The 24,735-nt window shown below is 38.0% G+C and overlaps 2 protein-coding genes across 2 annotated transcripts; one reads left to right on the top strand and one right to left on the bottom strand.

Annotated features, from left to right (window-relative positions):
• Window positions 1-1,513: 1,513 nt before the first annotated feature.
• LOC134799320 (uncharacterized) lies at window positions 1,514-14,906 on the bottom strand. Its single transcript, XM_063771704.1, has 5 exons — window positions 14,706-14,906; window positions 12,184-14,076; window positions 11,794-11,940; window positions 11,149-11,361; window positions 1,514-3,378 (listed from the first exon to the last, which is right to left on the bottom strand). The coding sequence occupies exons 1-5, from the start codon at window positions 14,725-14,727 to the stop codon at window positions 2,912-2,914; spliced, it is 2,742 nt and encodes a 913-aa protein (XP_063627774.1). The 5' UTR covers window positions 14,728-14,906; the 3' UTR covers window positions 1,514-2,911.
• Window positions 14,907-15,132: 226 nt separating this feature from the next.
• Window positions 15,133-18,878, top strand: LOC134799281 (putative inactive tyrosine-protein kinase Wsck). Its single transcript, XM_063771658.1, has one exon. It carries the CDS (start codon window positions 15,363-15,365, stop codon window positions 17,550-17,552), a length of 2,190 nt encoding a protein of 729 aa, XP_063627728.1. The 5' UTR covers window positions 15,133-15,362; the 3' UTR covers window positions 17,553-18,878.
• Window positions 18,879-24,735: the final 5,857 nt, after the last annotated feature.

The following is a 24,735-nucleotide window of genomic DNA, read 5'->3' as shown; positions in this document are numbered from 1 at the left end:
TGGACTCTATGCCAATGGGTTAAGACTTTTATCAAAGGTTTTCTTTTACTACAATACCTGGCGACGTTTCCTCAACACCAACTAATCGTCGTGGAGAAACATTGGAAGGGCAATTTCAACGACTTCCTTTTCAAATGCCATGTATTCTTTTGCAAAGGTTTGCTATTATATTAGCGTTTACTTGCGACTACTGCACACATTAGAACAAACAAGGCCAACTCTGTAGTACATGCAGAATTGTATTTTCACTAATTTACAAATGTAAGATACATGTGGGAGTTGTGGGCACCTGGCAAGTAGTATGGCTACGTTAAGTACTACCTGATGTTTGTACCTACAGTCAGCAGTGGCTCTGCGAAAGAAGCTCCCAGTCGCGTATCGTGTATAGGCATAACACTGTCTGTACACGGTACACGACTATTGTCAAGAGAATAAGAATTGTGTAGGTCCTTTTCCGAGGGTTTTTTCCGTATAGTTGTGTTGCAGTTTGCAACTTGCAGATTCTATTATAAGTAAAAGAACTAGATATCAACTCTATTGCAATTGAAATAAAGTCTGTTATGTCTTTAATCACGTCAGTAGCGTGGATATTATTAGTCTAATATACATGTACAACTCTTACACATATTTTCATCGTCCACAGCGAGCGGTCAATGTCAAAAAGGAGAAATATTTTATATAGATACGTATTGCACCGACAGGCTACCAGCATTTCCTAAATAAGTTATTTTCCCTAGGCTGTATAAATATATATCCGACGGCACACGCCGTGTATTTTAATAAAACAGTACAAGTGATTTTTCATGAATGATGATAAATATTAAGTGTGATATGTACTCCGTGCACAAGGGATGATGTTGTATCTATTTTCAATATTTAATGATAATGTTCTAAGCGTCTACAACTTTTGAAGACTGCGGTAAAGGGATTTTTCTAAAATTCGAAAATAGAGGACTTTGTAAAGACTATGTTACATTCGAAGTTTAGAATAAGACTGTTGTTCCCGGTTTTCGAAAGGTGTCGTCGAAGAGGTTGGTCCGCGAAGTGTTGAACAGTGTTGAGAAATGTTGAGAAGTGTTGAGACGTGTTGAGTGTTGAGCAGCGCCGGACGCTAGAGCCGCCTCGTGATCACTTACCTGTGCTTCTATGTTGAGACATTAATAAATCTGGTTGTAGCCATTTTTCTTGTATTTATTTATGCCCCTTTCTAGTCCGACAAGAAATAGTAGAAACTTATTAAGGGCGCCACTTCCTACGTAACTCACATTTTTGACGTAATGTGCTTTAACATGGCAACAATTCAGTGTAGAAATGTTTTAAGTTCAATTTTATATAATTTCTACTATTTTATGTCGCACTATAAATTTCGTCATTTCCAATAGGTACGATGAGCCTCGAAGTAGGTAACCGGTTTTGAACTCTATGCCTTAGATATAAAGTCTATGATTGAATATGGTGTATATGGTTTTTGACATTAGTAATTATTACCTGTTATTACATATAAAACCACTAATTTTCCAAACCATTGTAATCCATGTCAAAAGGCGTACAAACTTACTTCTAAATCTTAGGTACATAACATAATTTTTCAAAAAGAAAAACATTGGCACTCGGCCTGAACATGATATCTGTTAGCTTTACGTTAATACTGTTAGATACCTACAATATTTACAATACGTTAAAACAAGTTTTAGTAAAAGTAATTAAAAAACTAAGTAAAACTATATTAACATTTTAGAAAAGGTTGTTGAGAAAAATCAACTAAATTAGATAAAATTAGGTATTTCAGGACTCTTCCGGTGGGATATTACGTTGTTAGGTTATAATTCGGTTGGATAACCGAACTGATAAATCCATCTTTTATTAAATCTTATTGCAAAGAGATAGCCAATCCTCGCAAGGCCCAGCATACAAAATTTTCCTATTTTTAATTTGAATCTTTATGTATAGTGAATTGGTATGAATTTCGTTTGTTTGAGAAATCAATGAAACAAAATAAATACTACTTTATTTGGTACATGAATGGTTCTAATTAGATTGAAACAGAGAGTACAAACAGCAACACTCCAACAGTACAGCGGTGGACCTTATTACAATAGGCATAAAGTCCACCGATGTACAGTTAAAGGTGTGGGCGATGGACCGATGGTACATTAAAATGTACATTGGGCCTTACGAGGTTAAGCACAGTATTTGTGGAATCGATTGCTTAGCTATTATTGAACTTCTACTGTTGATTATAATCACCCATTACAATACCATTCAATTCGATGTTCGGTTTTTCTAGGAAACTTCCTTTGTCACTCTAAGTATGTGACGAAACCATTATATTGTTGAATTCGGTTAACACCATTTCAAATAGATTACAACAATAAAATTGTGCTTATTTTTCGGCAACAGAACATTTATAAGCCTTACGCTCTATATATAATGCGACTAACTTAAACCTGATTGACATGATTTTATATTTAATTTATTTTCTGTATTCGCCTTAATTTCACTGTCTAAATAGTTTGTGATGGAAATGTTTTCTGGAATAAATTAATTTCATTAATTCATTAACCTTTTTCTTTTCAATGAACTTAGTTTTAATATTTGTACGTGATATGGCTTCAAAGAAACGCTTATCAGAGACCTTTCGCTTTGAACTCTGGAAACTCTTAATGGCTATTTGTTACCTTATTTTACTTTTAAAATTATTGCCAGCAGACTTCCAACCTGGGATTACTGCTTTAAATAGTATAAATCATTCTCTTCCAGTCAACGTTGACTAAAGCAGATAAAATGCAAGGTATATGATTACGTTCAACAGAATAATTTTAGAATTTTAGAATTATGGCAAACTGTGTGAGATAGTTACAGAAAAACTGTTGCTCCCCATTTTTAGTAAACGAAAAAGCACATTTCCCGATCACCCATTTAGATTCCTCGATTTCATCTGCAGCTCGAAACGCCTGTTAGTCCGCACGCCCTTGATGACCGTTCTGACCTCTTTCCTCGTCTCACTTCGTTTTTCAGTGAGAGTGAAGGATTTTTCCCTCATTATAGCTTGCTTAGCGACGGCCCTGCGGAGCGATGTCGTGCCGGCTAGGGAAGGCTGCGTCACCTCGCGTCTGACAACTGGTTTAATGACTTTAAGGTCTTTAAGGCCATTCAGTTTGATGCCATTAGGTTTTTCCTTTGGCTTGTCAGTTTTCGGGACGCTGAAGGGGTTAACGTCGCAGTTCATCTTAAAGCCGAACCTGGTGTATCCGCGCTGGAGGGTGTCCAGTGTGGGCAGCTTGGGCTTGGCGAGCGCGACGGCGGGGGTTGGAGTGGCAGTCTTGGCGGGGGCGGCGGTCTTGGCGGGCGTGTCGCGCGGCTTTGGTTCGAGGGTCACTGGAAAGGTAAGTGCGGTAAGTAATGGAAATAAAGGGACAATTTCCCTGTCAGCAGAAAGTGCTCGAATAGATGTAACAAGCTCTTATAGACTAACTGTAAAATATACGTCAAAGTACTTTGACGCAAATTTTTGGTTGTTTGCTCATGTTGGCTGATAGAATTGACTTATAAGCGATGATTTTGAATGATAAATGATTAATAATATTAATTTGAATTTGATTTGTAACGTTTTACAGTGGACCAAAGTTTGTTTAACCCTCGTGCCTTGAAAAGTTGAAACCCTCGCAACACGCAAGATTCCATGTTCCGAACCCACAGAAAACCGCCTAACCGCCTAGGGGTTGGTCTGTGTCCGAACCACTCGCTACGCTCGAGCAAATAACTGTTGTTTTACAAGGGGGTAAAGTTGTTGTTTAACTTCTCGTGTTAAAGATTCCAAAATATAACCACTCTATGGTGGTTCGAAAAGTGGAATCTAGAGTGTTGCGAGGGTTAATAAAAAAGTTGCTACGTACCAACGCGTGAAAAATACTAACTAAAAACATAACAAATAAAGTTTTTAAATTATCGTGATTAAAATGTGTAATTGAAAATCATTACTTAAAATAATTAAGCTTTAATTGTACTAGAATTGGTTTTAAGTAATGATTTTCAATTACATCCACACACAACATGAGAAAACAACTCGATTTCCATCAATTTACTTTGCCACTCTTGTAGATAAAATGCATCTTTCTCATCATCAGTGTTTGAAGAATAAATAGAGAGCCTTTACGAGCTGGTGTGGCGAAAAATATATATTTAATATAATATATTAAATATATATAGATCGCCATAGATCCTAGAGTGCCTGATTACAATCACTGCATGGGCTTTGTAATAGGTAAAGATACATGTAACTTGCAATATTGTAACAAGTATAAAACCGCCGTATAATGTCGATTCAATTGTGCGACCTATGACGACAGATTTTTTAATCAGTTTCGGCTTAATTGTCTAAAAGAGTCACCTCATATTGGTATAACTGATGGCTATGGTCAGATAAATAAATGGGTACTGTATACATCCGACATGAGTCGCTTAATTTCAAACTCGGGTAAATCCATGTCATATTATGCCATTTTGGAATTAAGAAAAGGTAATAGGGTAGATATTTGCTGAGAGGGTCGAATGGATTTACCCGAGTTTGAAGTTAAGCGACACATATTATAACATCCCCCAAACAATCGATGCCAACTGCCAACAGACTATGTTCAGACATTTATGAGCACCTGGTACGATAGAATAAATGGGTGTCCAAATTCGCATTCAGTGTAGAATCCACTTGTGATTGTAAGCCTTTCTGAATTGAAGAGCACTTGCTCAAAACTTGTGGAAACACTCTTATAGACTTTCTAGCATTGAAATTTGAAATTGAAGTTATGCATCGATCTCAATTTATATACTCAAAACGTTTTTTAAATAACACTTCGGTGCCAAACAAGCATACTGCCTACCCGATGTTGAGCGGTCAACATAGTCTATGGACACCAACACAGTCGGATAGTGACGGCCAAATATATCGTGTGCTATGTTACCATAGAAATAAGGATGTGTACCGAGACTACTTTTGGCCGTTACTATATATGTATATGACACTGACTGCACATGCGCGTTGCCGACCATTTAAAAACCAATATACTCATTTGTATAGAAATGTCCACACTATATGAATGGAAAACAAATAGTTTCATTACGTCAGTTTCCTTTACTTGTATAGACCAGACGTAGAATGAAGTAGTAATTTGGTAAACATAGTAGGTAATTGGGAAAGCCGAGCCTTATCTAGTGTACACAAGAGTTAATTTATTGTTTGGCTTGTTATCAGTGATAGCGCAATATTTTACTTCTTCGCTATAAAAACTGTTTAGATATGGATGGATAGACACGTGAATACGTGTTTGTTGGACAAAAGCATTTCCTGTTTTGAATCATTTTAATAGTGTAATTCAGCTACGGTTATTTTTCGTAGAGATCTAGAAGCAGTGTTGGCCGAAACGTTAATAATGCAATTGAAAATTCTTGACCAATAACCAGTACAAGTTGAACCGTCAACTTTTACGGTTCAATTTGTAATGGTTAATGGTCAATTGCAATTAACGTTCGGCCAACACTGTCTAGAAGAGTGAAACGGCGATACAGTAATGCATGGAAACTGATAAAATGGCACAGATAAGCGTTACCACCAAGTTATTACCACTGGTAATAACATCTGATATCGTCAGATGACAACTAAAACTCACTAATTACTGCCGCACATGTTCCGAAACAAGGTTGATATTTAGGGTTCCGTACCCAAAGGGTAAAAACGGGACCCTATTACTAAGACTCCACTGTCCGTCCGTCTGTCTATCTGTCACCAGGCTGTATCTCACGAACCGTGATAGCTAGACAGTTCAAATTTTCACAGATGATGTATTTCTGTTGCCGCTATAACAATAATACTAAAAACAGAATAAAATAAATGTTTAAGTGGGGCTCCCATACGACAAACTTGACTTTATGATAATAGTACGGGTTCCCCTATTCTGGCATAATATTGTTTGTCAGAAATACACTTCGCATAACATGTATCGCAGAAACACTTTTAGTAGAATGATAATTAGGCATAAATAGTACTTTGCATTATTATTACTAAGCATACAATACATTTTGCAGCATATTATTTAGCAGAAGATTACTTTTGCAGACTTTGGTTAAGCATAATTGTATGTACCATAATCATCCTGCAGCATACTTTCATTATGGCATAATGTTTTTCTACTTGCAGAAAAGTGGATTACGTTAAGGAAGAACCGTGACCCCCAAACAAAATTGAACCTGTGCCAGATAAGAAGATTATGTTAGGTTGTAACTGCGGCCTCCTGTATGAAACGAACGGCTCCCAGAAAAGTGGGTTGGGTTAGGTTAGAACTGCGACCTCATACAAAACGAACGGCCACCAGAAAAGTGGGTTAGGTTAGGTTAGAACTGCGACCTCATACAAAACGAACGGCCACCAGAAAAGTGGGTTAGGTTAGGTTATCTGATTAACTTTAATGCATCTTGATAACTTTATGCTACCGAAATATTATGCAATACATTTATCTGCGAAATTAATACTCGTTTAAAAGACTATTATGATCATCAACAGTATGCCAAAATATGGTTCTGGATTTTAAAACTCTGCGAAATGATTGTATGCTAAATGATATATGGGAAAGGTAATTCTGCCAAACGACATTTCTGCCGAGTAACATTATGCAATACAAAAATATGTCAAAAATCTTTCTGCAACACATTAGTAAACCTAATAGTACGGAACCCATCGAGCGCAAGTCCGACTCGCACTTGGCCGGTTTTTTATTTTTGTTTATAATTAGTGAGATTGGGTTTTCACCTTATGATGGTAAAAGATGAGTAGATGGTAGGTACTAAACAAATACCATGTACATTGTATACACCAAAAAGAATTGGTAGTAACAAGTAACAACTAGATTTTTCCTCATTAATTCCCAGTGGTAAAAGACGAGAAAAATATCCCAGCTCTTACCAGTGCTAACAACTTAATTATAACCCCGAAATGGCTGCATTACGGTTGCAAGGGCCACTTTTATTTTTCTATAGTGTAAATAACATTATTTGCGGTATTTGACGTCTGTCACTCACAACAGCAATACTACGTAAAATGTTTTGCACATCGAAATCACAAAGGAAAACAACTGCACTGCGAACGTTTACGTTCTACGTCTTTTTTTTTTAATTTTAGGGTTGGCCGGACACCACCGTTATGAATCGGTAGTCGTCTAAGTAAATCGATATGAATTTTTCATTTTTCTTTTAATAAAAATAAGGAAAAGGTGGATAATTAACTGTAAATATGGATATATTTATCGTCACTTAACAGACAACAAATTTGACACAGAAATAACATAAATAAACTTTAAAATAGATCCCCAGTTAGTTTCAATTTTGACAATGGGTGCGACCTACTCGGTCGGTGTATTAAATATACCGATCGACCGGTAGCTTGCGGGAAAACCATATAATTCTAGCTTTATTTAAATCTCAAATAAAAATTCATTATACGTCACAATTCGATACCTCAGTCTACGTGCCATCCAATCGTAATCGCTTGCTGTGACAATCGATTTGCGTTAGTTACATCTCTATATACGTCAGTCATAATGTGTCAAATACCGCAAATAATGTTATTTACACTATAAACTACATGACATGAAATTTACCAATGCAGTCAGAAGTCATAAATATTCATTACATTTATTGCATCAAGTCGCATGCACCTTTACTAGTTTGATTAACAGACGACGTGTATACTCGTGCATTCGATTGTCCACCTTATCGCAATAATCATAAAGTCTCTATTACAAGCATGGTATAATAAACAATGTGTTTAAATTTTCGACCTTAATTCGCTCGTATTAAGGTGGACAATGATATGTATGAAAATAATCAGTAAATTACAAAAAGTAATTCAGCTGTACTGTTTCATCTTGATTTTCTTGACCCAAAAAGAGCTCTGATGAAACATTAGCCCTAATAAATATTGCAACTACCTATATACTCAATCTATATAGAAGATAGAAATGATTTATGCCTTTGGTAGTGTGTTATCGGTATAATGGGCAATAATTCCAATAAGTCACCTTATGAATCATACTTGTTAATGCCTACGGTAATAACTCAGTATAGTTAATATCATGCGTGTGGCGACATCTAGTGACAACTGAGTAAAATAAACAGTACGGAATTAACCTTTTAACCTTTTGAACGCCAAACGGCGTATCCATTTGCCGTGCTACTGACGCCACGGGGGTAAAATTTTGTTTTGTGAATAAATTTTAATAATGCCAACCTAAAAGTGGGGTGTTTTTCATTAGATTTTCATCAAAAAACGATCGACGTCAATTGCCGGGTGTGGCGTTCAAAAGGTTAAATGATGATGAGGAAAACGAGGGGCATCGCGGTGGTGGTGGTGTTGGTGGTCTTAGGGGTGTTGTGGACGAGTATGCTTGATTCTAGAACTACACGTTAGTTTTCTTCATTATAAAGAGTATATAATACGTTAGAATATGTATAGTCATATAGGGAGTCATGCAAAATATTGTAGCCGTAGAAGGCGATATATCCGTACAATCGGCATCAAATATATAGCGATGGCCAATGTGGCCAAATATATTGGGACACATCCTTATTCCTATGGTAACAACATCATGCATTTAATTTATATTTATTTGTAAATTGAAAATCCTTATTGTAGAGACATAAAATTCACCAATGGTAAGTTATCCCTTTGACCGCCAAAGTCGTTAACACGTTCACTGCGTAACAGGTCATTTTGACCATGTACTGGACTTTCGCCTGGTGCGGCGACCGAAATACGTAACATCCCCCTGGTGCGAAGGCGATAATGTTGTAGTAGTAGTAGTAATCACTTTATTGTACACAACACAGGTTTACAAAAATAAATTACAGTAATGGAAGTACAAAGGCGAACTTATCCCTATAAGGGATCTCTTCCAGCTAACCTTCGATTAGATGAGAGGAAAACTCCAGTCAGGTCAGATAGACAAACTTATGGGATGTACAGTAATATTTAGAAAAAGTAAACTAACGTATTGTCAACTCATAAAATACATAAATAATATTATAGAATAAAAATACATAAAATACATACTAGCATACATACATACAATACAATATATATATATATATATATATATATATATAAACCTTTATTTCTACTTTAAACTTGTATATATATATACAAGTTTAAAGTAGAAATAAAGGTTTAGTACTTAACCAGATCACGCTGATTGGAAAGCCAAAGCTTCTTCAGATTAGCCTTGAGTGACGCCACAGACTGGGACCGCCTGAGCGACAGGGGCAACTCGTTCCACAACTTCACAGCGCGCACCGTAAAAGAATTTGCATATGTTCGCGTCTTATTAGGCGGAATAGTAAGCGTGAGATTACAGCTAGATCGTAAACGGTGATCACTTCCTTCAGCCAGATAGTTAAATCTTTCCGTTAGGTAAGATGGGGAACGGGGGTTGAAGAGTATATTGAACAGCAACGACACGACATGCACATCTCTGCGTCGGCGGATCGGTAACCACTCGAGCTGGGAGCGAAAGTTGGAGACGTGATCATATTTACGGAGGCCAAATATATACTTGATGCAAACATTTTGTAAACGCTCAAGTTTATCCAGCAATTCCTCATTAAGGTCCAGATACGCAACGTCACCATAGTCCAGAAGAGGGAGCAAGAGAGAACGGGCAAGAGTCAGTTTAGTATGAAGAGGGAGAAAATTCTGCAGCCGTCGAAGAGAGTGGAGGGATCCAAAAACTTTTTTACTCACCTCAGCAACATGGGGAGACCAAGAAAGCGTCTGATCCATGGTGTTGTGATATTTTAATTGTTTTATATAGTCAAGTATACATTTATGTTTGTCATTTAACATTCTACCCGACTGGATATAAATGAATTAACAGGTCACGTAAGACCTGTGCGCACTAGATTAAAACTTTTTCTATTCAGTGCGGAACAGGGCCTATATGACCTGTTGGGTACGGCCTTGTATAGCACTGCAGGTAAGGGCAGTGCGCATTAGTGTTGTTACCCTGTTATCAATACACATGTTTGTTGATTATTATTATAGTGGCAAAATGACTGCATATTATTCAACCTTAAAATGAGGATTAAAATGGTACAATCAATTAATGATGAGCATTTTATTTGGGTCTTGTATTGTAAACGCCTGGATTGTATATGTAGCCTCTTAGTTAAAAAGGGAATTTGCTTCACTTTACTGAGTTGTTAGTGCAGTTATTGTCAAGTTTCATTCAAAGATGAAAACAATTTGATATGCAGACATGCATACACATTCAATAAGAATTGCCTTAAAATAAACCTACAGTAAAAAATATGAATAAATTGAATCGATATATTTGTTTGTTTATCTTTCCCATCACTACTAAATCATCGACACTTTTACTCCTGCCCGCCCTGGCTGTGCGTTACAAGTCAATTTTGACCTGTTAATTAATTCGTCTATAAAAGCTCAACCAGAAGTCATCAACTTCGGCGAAGGCAATATAAGGTAGATTAGTTATTAGACTAAACATTGTCATAATTAGATTTAATAAGTATATATTTAGTAAAGATATTTTTGGTAAAATATAAACCCCTTCATACAGGCTGTAATTGACTTGTACCGCACAGCGAAAAAGTTCAATACAGGACTCTCATGGGATGTAACGCACTGAGAGAGAATTCACAAAATGCAGCTTCGCATTGAATGTGTTAACTGATACGCGCGATTACAGCCCAATACCAACTTTCGCGCATTCCAACCAGGTTCACGAAGACGCACCGCGCACGATAGCAGCACGGGTCAAAGCTCGTCACAGACGGAGCGATAATATATCGGAAGATACCGACAGATATCTTAGAGTATTGCTAAGCACCACACACGCCAACGATACTAAAATATATATCGCTCTGTCTAGATACGAAATATACCGAACGATATATCGCAATGCGATAAGATATAATACCAAAATATATATTACAGCTTCGTGTGTGGACTCTGTCAAATAGTACGTAAAAGATATCGGCAGATGCCGTATCTTACGGTATCTGCCGATATAAATTATCGCTCCGTCTGTGATGGCCTTAATTATTGTTGTTAGGAAAAGACTTTCAATACGAGTGTGTACTAACCTCTAGGGCTGCTTCTTTCAAGTACAGCCACACTGCCAGTAGGCACTAGTAACTGCTTGGCCCGCTTGGCCTTCCTCTGCTGGCACTCGTCGAGCGACTCCATGCGCTCGAAGCGGCGCGCGTGCAGGGCGGCGAAGTTGGGCAGCTTGGTGGCCTTCACCTCGGACCTCGGTGTGGCGGGCTTGGACGGGGTTGATGCGTTTGATAGTTTTGCTGAAATCACCAAGGGTTTTTGGGTGATTTTAGATCTTATTGTGACAAGATAAATAAAAATATAGTTCATATAATAAAATAGGGGTTAATGTTTCAAAAAGAGACAATGAGTTTAGGGTGTAAGGCTATTTAATAACCACATTTTTTTTCTTTCTCTGAATGACATAGACCCTGTGACCATACCAATGAAATGCACATATAGGTATATAATTAATTCGAGTCTATTGTTGTCTCAAAAAGCTGGCCCAAGATAAACGGGACGGGTTTTCTACTTCCAAAACTGACCTACGCTTAGGTACGAGAGTGACTCTATGTTTCCACAATATATTAAGCCATTATTAAATTGCACAACGAATATGTATAGACGAATAAACTGTAGGTACAGAAGGTTCGTATTCCTTTGGGTAAGTACAAAAGGGTGAGTGTACTTACCCATAGCGCTATTAGTACGCGCTCGGGCCGCGGGTAGGGACCTCTCAGTGTTAAGACGAGTTCGTTTAGCTGAAGCCTGCTCCCCATCTGTATGCGTGAACGAACGCTTGCGGCCCAGCCGTGTTGGTACTGAAGACAGCACAGAATCTGGAAATTGATTAATAGTAATGTGATAATTGAACATAGAGATCTCCCGTTACTCAATTAGAACTAGAATGTGATAAAGGAATCTGAAGAAAAGATGAGTTTTGTATTATACATAGTTAGAATAGAACAAGAAATCTTGAATTGAGTTCAAGGTACTTAAATATTAAATAAAGAAACTTAACTTACAACAATCGGAGGGGAGACAAGTAGAAATTGCTAAAAATTAATTTAAAAGTAACTTACCACTTTCTTCAAAAACAAAGCTCTTATTGGAACCCTTCAGGTTCGACTTGATGATCTTGCTCTTCCTTTGCGTGGCTAAGCCCGGGCTGTTCACAGGGCTGCAGAACATAACGCGCGTAGCCCGAGTAGGCACCTCCGCGAGCGACGACCGGCGGCTCGGCTTCTCTATGGAATGTGTCTGGTTTAGGGTCCTCTTTGTCTGTGATCTCTTCCTGTCTGAATGGTAAGGCGTGCAGCCTGCTGCAGGCAAAGTTTGTCGCTTGTTGGGTGTCTTAGGAGACATGCACGGACTGTCTTTGGTGAAAGTGCCTTCCCGTTTCAATGGTGTTGTAGATTTTGGTTTGGTTTCCGGAGTTTTGTTTTCCTTTAGTGAACTTTCTAGAACACTTACTCTTGATTCCTCCATTGAGCTCTCTATCAAGACCGGTGTAGTGTTCAGGATGTTTTCAGTTTTGGAGTCATCATCAGTGATGTTGACTTTTGAATTGTCATCAGATTTGTCAAGTGTGACTATTGAGGAGTTAGTGGCGTCATCAGAAGTTATGAGAGATGATTTTGAACCCAAGCTTGGTTTCTGAGTGGTTTTGTCAAATGTTGTGTCAAGTTTGCTTTCTTTGTCATATGTGGAGTCGAGAGATTTTTGTTTGGTCGGCTCAGGTTTAGGAGATAACTCAAAGGTGCCATTTAAAACTGCAACCGTTTCAGATCCACTTCCAGATCTTCGGGGAGATCTCCTTATCTCAAAACTTAAATTTAAGATTTTGCTTGTCTGGTCATCATTAGTCAGTTCTTTATTGTCAGATTTATTATTATTTTTACCTTTAACATCTGTTTCCATGTCATCTTTTTCAAAAGTAGTATTAAGTAATACTTCAGATGTCTTAGGAACATCTAAATTAGTTGATGTATTTATTACCACAGGGTCAATGTTTTCTTCCATTACATTGGATTTTCTTTTCTTTTTACTAGAACCCTCCTTTGCAGGTTCCTTTTCAAATGTGGCATTCAAATCCACTTTCTCAGCAGTATCTGGCATGATATCTTTGTCAGGCACTATTTTCAAACTGGACCTGCGCTTGCTGGCTCTGACGGTCAATATTTCAGTTACTTTTGTTGCATCTACTTCATCCACCTCCATTGTCTTAGTTGAAGTATTTTGTTCAGAAACCCTCTTATTGCTTGACCTTCTCTTGGCACTTGCTTTCTGTACAGGGAGTGTCTCAGTGTCACCTGGTTGTTTACTAACGCTGTTGTTAAGCCGGGGAGTGACATGCTTGTGTAGGGGGCTGCCAGCAGCACTGTGGAAGGAGTCCGTGGACACATTGCTGTCATCCTTCTTCTTTACACTGAGCTCTTCCGGCTCAACTAATGAATTAGATTGTGAGCTCTTTTTTTTCTTATTCTTCTTCTTTTTCCCTGCCTTAACCTTATTTTCTTTGTCATTAACTTCAGGTTGGTCTTTCTTTGATTTCTTCTTGTTTTTCTTGACTTTAGTCTTAGTATTGGTGACGGTAGCAACTTCACGGGATTCCTCATTTACAGGAACGTCCGGCACGTCGTCTGCGGCGGTTTCAGAGAACTTTTTAGTGCGTCGAGTTGATCTGACCTGTTTCTTAGTAGTGATGGCAGTGTTCACCTCCTCGGTAGCCGCGTTTTGCTCCTTGAGCGTTTGCCGCCGCAAGGCGCGGACGGGTTTGACTTGTACCTCGTCTTCCAGCGAGTTCACATCAGCAGTATCCTCCTCGGAGGGGAAACTCACATAATTCTGGCGTTTCTTAGTAGTTTTCCCTTCCTGACTTTCACTGTTATCTACAACACGTTTGCTTCGCGTCTTTCTGTCACTTTTTAAAGCAATTTCAGGTTCAATATTCTCAATGGAGGCATTGTGAAGCCCTGAAAAAGTATTAGAACATTAAAATGATTAAGGCCAAGCGCGCACCACGACTTTTTGTCGCGCGATAATTTAGTCGCAGAAATGTAACGTATGTGTTTATATGGCAGTGCGCGCATATGCGACAAAAAAATCGCAGCGATTTTAAAATTGTGATTTGTCACATTTTTCCGCGACTGCTCGCGACGCGATTGTCGCAAAGTGAATTGCGGCATACGGAGTTGTATGGCCCCGCGCGCACTGCGATAATAAAATCGCACCCGGACCTCAGTCGGCATATCGCTCTCCAAGCGTCAACATGTCGGAACCTGCTGCTGAAGACGCTAGATGTTGACCATTTAATTATGAAAATAGAAGGAGATCACCTTTGTGGTATAAATACTCAAAGTCATACAGCGATCACATATTAAAGACAACGTTTCATGACAAACGACTGGTACGAAATCCATGTTGAGAATGAACAAACCGCGACTTTTTCATCGCAGTGCGCGCAGTGAATTTTCTGCGATATATTACAGCGCGATTCTAAAATCGTGTCGCAAAAACTAAAATCGTGGTGCGCGCTTAGGCTAACGTCACAAAAACTTAAAACTATGGTAACGAATTAAATTTTACTGTATACAATACTTACTCTTGCCAGATCTGGTAGACATATTTAATACTTTGTTTTCAAGTATTGCGTATTATTTTTAGTGCACATCAATATTTGTTTGTAATCCGTTTTATAACGATTTCATTTCAAACCACAACTTGAGATGTTTGATGTTTGACAGCTGTATGTTGGCAGTACTAGCTGTCAACTTCCAACACGGTGTTCACACGATGCTATTAACTTGCTGATAGATTGATAAGTTACTTTCACACGATTATACAACTATTTTTTAACTCTAGTAAAAAATAATTTTATATGCGAAAGGACTCATAAAATTCTTTAGGTCTTTTGTGTAAAAAATATTTTCCCATTATCAAATTAATGAGTTTTAAAATAATATTATTCCAGTTCGAATAGTTCGATCAAAACGCAACGAACCGAAACATTCGTTAACGGAACCGAACGCACGTTCAGTCAACCGTTCTGGCTAGCCGTTTTATAGTATTTCTTTATTTATTGACCAAACAAATAAAGTTTCACAGTGAACTGTATAAGAAGTTGTGTGTAGATGTTTACTAATTTATGAGGTACCATGTTTATTCACTTTAGTGTGGGCTACGATTCATGATAATGACTTGGTAACGAGCGTTAAGTTTTACGTCAAATTAACCTATGACTCAATACCGAGAATAAACAATGGAAACTCGGTGCGTCGGGTGGCTATGTATACTAGTGGTCGTGTTGTGCTTGCGCGTCGGCGTGGGCGACCGCGGCGACTACATCGGCTGCTACAGGCTGAAGGTGGACGACATCCTCAACACGCACACCGGGCAGTCCGTGGACGTGTGCCTGTCGGCCTGCGAGCAGGTCTACTTCAAGTACGCGCTCATCGGCAACGAGTCCACGTGCTACTGCAGCAACTCCCCCGGCACCTATAAACTCCCGTTAGATACCTGTGACTCGCCGTGCCCTAAAAACGAGACTCAGAAATGCGGGGGTGTTAATGCTGCGAGCGTGTACGATACCGAGGTGGTCGCGCCCGGCCCGCCGGAGCCCGTCAACGTCACCAGGGTCACCGAGACCACTGTTAGAATAACTTGGAAACAGCCTGACGCCCATTCTGATATTACAGGGTATGTTATAAAAGCTGATGTTGTGACAACTTATGCTGAGAATCCTTCCAGCTCTCCAGAATGGAGGGTACCGAACAATACATTCAGTTTGGAACTACCTAACTTATATCCCGGCTCGAGCTACATTATCAGCGTAGCAGGAGCGAATGATGATGATGAGGGCCCTCCAGCTACAACTAGAGCAGAAACTATAATTGGAACACCAGATCCTAGTCCCCCTGATATAATAGTTAAAGAAAGACGAGGTGACCAAATGTTGGTGCATATTCCTGAAGCTAAAAATGTAAACGGGCCAGTCTCCATGTACAGAGTGGTGGTGTCTATTGAACTATACCAGCAAGGGTTCCTTGTTGATAACCTCGGCAACTACTCCTATGCCCAGAGCATGGACCTCCCTTACTACATCACGGCGGAGTTAGACCCTGATGATATTAAAGCTGATTTTGTGATAGGAGATGGACATACTTACAATGGCTTTCAGAATGTCCCATTGCTATTGGTCAATGATATTGATGTGTCTCTCGGCATAGTAAGTGAGAAAAATCATGTCAGAAAAATTAGGTATGCTGAATCTACCAAGAAAATAATATTGAACATAAATGAGCCAGAAGATATCAACCCGATGGTGGTGGCCTTAGGGGCCGGTATTGCTATCGGCGTAGTCCTCTTGCTAATCGGAGTAGGTATGATCATAGTTTTAAGAAAAAGAATTCATTTGGTTCGAATGCAGAGAGGTTCACAGTCAATGCCGCTTAGTCTCAGTGAGCCTTGTATTGAAATAGAAAACTCTGGCTTTTTACAAGAAGAGGTTGAGAAAATAGACTACTATGGAAACTTAAAAAGAAAATTATGGAACATACCAAGGAATCTCATTGATATAGATATTTCTTGTGTTGTTGGTTTGGGGAGCTATGGGAAGTTCACAAAGGCTAAAGTCCAACAGCATGGAGGACAGACTTCAGGGCTGGTGCAGGTCATCAGCGACAGGGAGATGGAGAAGCCTGACAAGAAGCTTATGCTACAGGAGCTGGACCTGCTGATCAAGACTAGTGAACATGAAAATGTAATCTCCCTTATTGGCATCAGTGAAACTAACACCACATTGTTTGTTGTCCTCCAAGGCAGTAAATACACTTTGAAGGAGATGCTTTTACAAAGCAGACAGAGGGATTTGCAGAACAATAAATTCTGCGTCATCACTGAGAATAAACTGCTTCAGCTTTGTGCTGATATTGCAGCAGGGATGGAGTACCTCCACAGCAAGTTGGTGACACACAAACGACTAAGCTGTCGCAATATTGTTATCGGCGAATCCGGAGCCGCGAAAGTGTCTGGCTTTGGTTTATCGCACATCAGGCCGCTACATGAAACGCCAGACTACACTCGATGGACAGCATGCGAGATGTTACGACAGACGAGATTTAACCCTAAAGCAGATGTGTGGTCGTTTGGGTGCCTTATGTGGGAAGCACTAACGTTAGGCGCGACGCCGTACGCAAGCACGCCGAACAAAGATGTGGCTCCTCGAGTGTTGCGCGGCATGCGCGCGAGCCAGCCGTCATACGTCGGCGACGAACTGTTCCACCTGTGCCTGCAGTGCTGGCAGGTGGACCCGGACGAGCGGCCCACCTTCTCGACGTTGCTTGACGAGCTCCTGCCGCTCTCGGAGGCCGCCGGAACTCGTAGTCTCAGCTTCACACACTATAACGGATTCGAATACGAACCTCATGTGCCACAGTACGAAATCGCATAGAATTTCAGCAGTAATCCAACAACGCTCACCAGTGAACCAGTTTACGTCTGATCTCTGATTACGAATAGTTGTTACGAATCTCGAGGTCAAAGTATACTAGAAATAGTAGATATGATATGTATGCTATGCATTAGGTAGCTGTTGTGACTTAAGAATCTCATCAGATTCTCAAATTGTAGGACAATATTTATAAGTAGGCAACTTTGTATCCAAAGATTTAAGACAGCTTTAGGCAGTTAGCTTCTTCACTATTATCTATTATTTGTGTAATGAAAGTGACCTTATCTTATTTACTGAGTAATTTGGGAGGAACAGTATGGCAGCTGTATTCTTACATGACATGAGAATCTATTTTTGTTACCTTTAAGCTTAGATTAAGCAACTCATTAACCACAATATGGAAAAACCTTACATTATAGTTAAGTACCTTCTAGGCGCAAAAAAGAATACATATTTATGATAATGATAATCATTACTATCTTGCAGGAAGTCTTCTTTTTGATGAGGATAAAATATCACACGATAAATCGTGTTGTGTGTGTGATGGAACCACAAGAATATCGTGTAAATTCAATAACATACTTAATTTTGCTCTCAATTGGTTTATTAAGATTAACATGTGAAGTGTACACTCATATAATGGCCTATAATTGTGAGTTATGCATATGTATTTAGTTTTAACAGAATGCGATAATTTAGATGTTTAGGAAATAGGTTTACAAAAGTTTTGGCAACAATATTTGACAATATTTTCGTACAAATATTTTACTGATATTTTAGTCTCCTCTCAATAGAGGTTCTTACGTCTATATCCTTTTTAAGGACATTTTCTGCTGCGAAGGATAGAAAAAGGAATATGTTTTTTCCCTGTCCCTCTTAGCAGAAGGATATAACCCCTGTATAGTGTAGTCAGCATCAAATAGTGACGATGACGGCCAAAGTGGCCATATATATCCGTACACATCCTTATTTCTATAGTAACAATAATGTGTTACAATATATATGACCACTTTCACCTTCACTATCTATTTAATACTGACTGGACATCTGTATTGTATTGTAGCACGGGGGTCGGGAGAGGTTTCCGCAACTCGACGACTGGCGCCTATTTTATTTACGTGAATCTATACATCTGTACCATTTCTATTGAATTTCTTATGTGGACACAATTTGGCGACCATTCAGTCAGTCAGTGTAAAAGCGATAGAGGTCTATTTATAGCCATTTTAGGCACTGGTTCGTCAATAACCATTGTATTGGGTCGCGTGTCGCGTGCTACCCACGCAATGAATCAAACAATATTTATGAAGTCGAACATTTTTTTTTTATAAAAGTAAAATAAATTGTGTGACTGAAAAAGTCCATTCGTGCGGTGGTGCTTATGTTGCATTTATCGTGAGCGTCTATCACACATAACACCCCTTTCCTAAGAAAGACAAATGTAGGTATGTACCTACTTATATAATAATGTGTATGTAGACATAGTAGAATGAAATAAGTGCAATGAAGTCAGATGTTATCATTGTGTACAGCATGTACAGTGTAAACTCTATATAGCGACACTCGAAAGGACCGGACACCTTTTGACGTTATAGAGAGTTATCGTTAAATACAGAGAAATTAATATTAAAGTAGGTACAGTCGACGTCATAGATATGTTTACACTTTTCGCCATATTACAAAGGCTTAAGGTGGAAAAGTGTAAAAATATCTTTGACGTCGACTGTACCTAACCCCTAACCTGTACCTAAACCAACTAAAGGCAAAAATGTCGACGTTATATGTGACGTCCCACGGGTAAAGGTACCTTATGGCGATTGGCGCTTACGCTATTATTAACGTCGCTCCAATATTATTGCGGCGCTATGCGACGTAAGCGCCAGCCGCCATAAGGTACCTTTTGCCGTGGAACGTCACATATGGAGTTTACACTGTATTTACTAGTGTTATCTAACAATAAGGTACCCATATGCTGGTATTATTAGCACTGTAATAATAACTGTACTTAGATTAAGGTTGTGTATTTATTTACATCATTATTTGTATATAATGCTCGTACGTTTTTATCTTTTACCAGAGAGAATAGATAGATAGACAGAATAGTAAATAAAAAAGACTGCCAATCTTCATAAAAAGTAGAGTTCTTTAGTATTGTTATAGATGGCATCTAATAAACCTCTAATATACCTAATGCCGTCTAACTAGATGGCGTTATGGTGTTAAACCGCGGTCAAGGTGTCATACAAATTGTCGTCATAAGTGGCGCCATCTACAATAATGACGAGGAATGTGACTATGCAGGAGCACCATGGCAGTATCTGGCCCGCGATAGACTACCCGTCTCTCTAACTAAAGTGTCATTCTATGGAACTTGCTAACTATGTAAACAAACCGCCATATTGAAACTGTCAAAAATGATGAATTTACTAGTGACTTGTTTACATACTCGTAGTTAGCAAGTTCCATAAATTACACTTTAATACAGTTAGGTAGTAAAAGATGGGTAGTCTATTTCGCGCTAGGCCTAAATGGACGACATCAGTCTAATATATTATTTACTTTTCTTACCTATGTTTACATTCCATCCATTGTGAAATTTAGATCTCAATTGTTTTACTTTTCTCGATGTCAGCTTAGCTCAAGAGCAATACGGCACATATTTTGTACTTTCTTTTTTAAATATACACTTTATTAAATGCGTAATTTATTAATAACTCAGAAGTTTTCCTTCTTTTTCCTATCATACTAAAGCCCAAAATTATTATAGCCATGCACGCACCAGGTCGTAAACGATTTGTTTAACGTTTTATAGATATAAATATAAATAAATATCTGGGAGACCGAGCTTTGCTCGGAACACACAAAAACTCAAAAATGCGCGTTTTCCCCGAGATAAGACCTAGCTAGATCGATTTATCGCCCCTGATGAAAACCCCCATATAGCAAATTTCATCGAAATCGTTAGAGCCGATTCCGAGATCCCCGAAATATATATATAAATAAAAAAACAAGTTCCTGGCGTTGGTGGTTAAAAAAAATTGGTTTCATCGGTAGCAAAGTTTGTTTAACCCTCGCAACGCTCAACATTCCACTTTTCAAACCTCTACGCTCGTGGTTCAATTTTGGAATTTTCGCTGGCTCTACGCTCGTGATTCAATTTTGGAATCTTTGTTGGCTCGGGTATCAATATTAGCACGAGGAGTTAAACAACTTAGCCCCCTCGTAAAACCAATAACTATGGCAGTTGACTTCTCTTAACGAAATCGATAGATTCTGGCGTTATGTTATAAAACTTTTCCCAGAGATATGACCTAGCTAGATCTATTTATCGCCCCCAAAAACCCCAGTATAGCAATTTCATCGAAATCGTTAGATCCGATTCCGAAATACATAAATAAATAAAAATAAACAAAAACCTTCCAAAATCAACTGAACACAAAGTTGTTATGTTTGCCGATGACATATCGATCTTATTCCAATGCCCAGCGGGCTCAGCACGGTTCCATTTTTATCGACTATCACTATGCGCGTCCCTTTCGCACTTACATACTTGTTAGAACGTGACAGGCATGGTGACAAGGGATAAAAATGCGACCGTGCTAAGCCGCCAGATAACAATAGCAGCAGTTCCTACATACAACAAACTTTTAACTCAATAACTCATTGGCTCAACGATCACAACCTCATAAACTCATAATAAATAATGATAAATCAAAATTAATCCAATTCAGACCAAGACAAAAGCAACCGCTAAACCTCAACACTGTAATAAACAACCTAAATATTGAAGAAGTACCCGACTGCACCTTATTGGGCCTTACACTGGACAGCCATTTGACATGGAAAAAACATGTAGAAAAAATTATAAATAAACTTGCCCGATTTGTGTATGCACTTAGCGTATTGAAGTGTAGCACTACCTTAGAGTGTGCGCTGGCGGCGTATCACTCGCAAGCAGTCGCATGGCTACGCTACGGGCTTCTTTTGTGGGGCCACAGCACCGACATTCAAAACGTTTTCATCATGCAGAAAAAATGTATCAGGATCCTAGTAAATATACATCCACCCCACAGCTGTAGACCACACTTCAAAAATCTTAACTTACTGACCCTCCCCTCTCTGTACATTTTGGAAGTAGCTATATTTGTCCGAAAAAACCTACATTTAAGTATTCCAATTTTGTCAAAACCCTCGACGTCAACACTACATAGAACTCCCGGAGCCTAAACTAGAAATATACAAGAACGGACCATAAGTACTACAGAGCCATAAATGTTTATAATAAAATCCCCACATATTTAAAAACAGACTCAAACTTCATAAACCGCCTTAAAACTATGCTGATGGATAAATGTTACTACTCAATAGCCGAATTTATGGAGGATGATACTATGTAAATAAATAAATAGTAACTTGTACATATAATATAAATATAATGGTATTATATTATAACATATTTTATATTAATACAAACAGTAATAAGTACTTAAAACGTAATGTAGTAGTCCTTATTTATAGGTAATAAGATTCAAGTATTCGTTAGAAGAGGCTGTTACAACTTAAAAGTGCAATTTAGAAAATGTATAAGTATTATAATATCGAAACCTAAGTATAAGTCAGTAGTAATAATAACCAAAACTGTGAAATTGTGAACCATCAATTTTTGCTACACCCTTTCTAGGGTCCATGTATATAACATCTGTACTATGGTATGCAAATAAAGATCTCTTATCTCTTAAATATACAAGAATTGCTCGTTTACAGGTATTAGATAAACTGAAGTCAAGACATGAATACACCTGCCTACAATGAAAAACTAAGACCTCGAGAATGATGCGTCTTTTGTAACAATGACGAGGAAAATGACTTTCCATGAAGACTTCATTAGGTACTTCCCTCTTCTGATCATTACTAACAGCAGCACTGACCATCGGTGAACCTTGTGTCTTTTTCTACTCGTCGACTGTAATTCTTGAATTAAAATTTCTTATACCAAAAAGCTGCAATTGGGTATTTTTAATGTATGGGCTCCCAACTCAACTATAATATTCATTTCGATACAGTTTAGTCAACTATAATGAAATTGACCAATCACAGCTCGACGCGATCAAGAGGACGAAACAAAACCATAGCTCAAAATAATTATTTATAGGTTGTATAGTAGAAACAATTGCTTCATAAGTCAGAAACGCGTATGTGACACCCTTAATATAGCAACATCCATAGACTACGAAAACGACTTAGCGTTGATTGTTAGTCTCCATAGGCTACGGTGGCCGAAATCGAGAAAACAACAGTCTTAAAATGGAATTTAGCGCGGAGCAAGTACCAGGGCCTCATGAGTTACGAGAAGGTGTCATTGACCAACGCGGCGGCCGGGGCGCGTACCAGTATGAAGCTATCGCGGCTGCTAGCGTATCTTAGCTTTTGGTTTGGTTTGTTTGTATGATTCTACTAGTTTAAAGTATTATTTTTTTTGACGCGTAGAAAAAGTATTGTATACAATAGTGATATAATCAAGCTATTCAATCTCGTACCTTACTTAGACAACTCAGCAAGCTTCGTTGTCTAAACACGGTACTCGACTGAAAAACTTTCTATTATATCACGATTGTATAAATAGTAGGTTTAGTGTAGTAAATAAAGGTAGTGGACCCCGCAGTAATTCCTCTGCCAGAAAAAACTTTACAGTATGATAAAGTATCAATAAATAAAAAGTATTGTATAAATTTCTAAAGAATAATAATAATAGAATTAAAGTAAATACCTAAAGTCTTAAATCGTTAATATCTTTTTACGGAAAAATGCTCCGTTCAAACTTTCTTCACCAGACATATTCATGTAACGTATTGCAACAATATATGAAATATCAAAAAAATATCCCAGCAGAAATACCAGTATTAATAAAATAAAATTTTTTGGCGTGTCTTGGACCGGAAAATTGCTCAGTCTAATTTTTTCACTGAAATGCCATTTTATTGCCGTTTTATACCTACAAAATGAAAATCTAAAAATTTTCCACTCTCAGTTTTTAATAGTTCTATAATACATACATTTCGATACGCATTTTTTTTGGATTTTTTTACCCACTGCGCCAAATTATATTCTAAGATCATATAAGAAGAAAAAAATGACAGAGCAATTTTCCGATGAAAATGAGCGTCAAAAAAAGGAAGTATCATAAAAAAATATTCTCATGTTTGACAAAACTTTTAGATTTTTTTCTAGTATCACATACTGATACAAATAACTTATTTTGTAAAATAATTTTGGACTGAGGAATTACTCGGTTCAATATATAATCAGATTTGTGTTTTTACCTAACTTAGGAGTGTTTTTTTTGGATATTTATAATGTTAGTCTCGGCTCATACTATACAATAACCAAGCTAAATTTCATCGACTGAGAAATTAATGCATGGGTCTCCATACAACAACTTGCTTTTCGCTCAGACCAAAATAGTAGACGAGGGTAAAAATTGACATTTATGCCCTTGTTGTACACTCTGCTTTTCACTTCGATTGCGAGGAAAATAAAATTATATTTTTCACGGCAATTTACACCACGAAATTGTCGTAAAGCGAAAGAACATAATACATAACCAATTCCCGCCACCTAACTTTTTAATTTTTTTTTAATTTTCAACATGTGATCAGAGTTTCAGACGCTTGGTTTTCTGCCAACTCAAACATTTCGGAGCATTTTTGAACGATAATCGACTCCTATTTTATGTGATTTACTAAATTTAATGACAGAAAATACGGATTTCTAATAAATTGTAGCAAAAATAAAATAATATAACAAGTTTTGTCATCTACACAATTTTATTGCTCAGTAAAATTGTGCAATATGTTTTAACTGTTTGGCTGTTGAGACCGATTACCTTAGTCTTAGAAGAAAATTTTACTTTTATGCTCTAGAGCATAAAATGCGATTTTATGTCGTCTACGCACGACATAAAGGTGCACTTTTTGAGCATGAGAAGTGAAAATACTATTTCATTAAGGTTTACGAGTAGGTTGTAGGTAGGTACAACATACTAATATTAATACAAATGCGCTAACGGTTCGCAACTAATGCACCTACCGATATAATATGCCTCTTCCTCGAGTTGAAAATGACTTCTCATGACTCATCGTACTTTAGTTAGTACCTACTCTTCACAATCCGAGTATACGCGAAT

This window comes from Cydia splendana, chromosome 18 (genome assembly GCF_910591565.1).
Source record: "Cydia splendana chromosome 18, ilCydSple1.2, whole genome shotgun sequence".
NCBI lineage: Eukaryota > Metazoa > Arthropoda > Insecta > Lepidoptera > Tortricidae > Cydia > Cydia splendana.
Note: the sequence above shows the minus strand (reverse complement) of the source record. Positions and strands in the feature narration are given on the sequence as shown.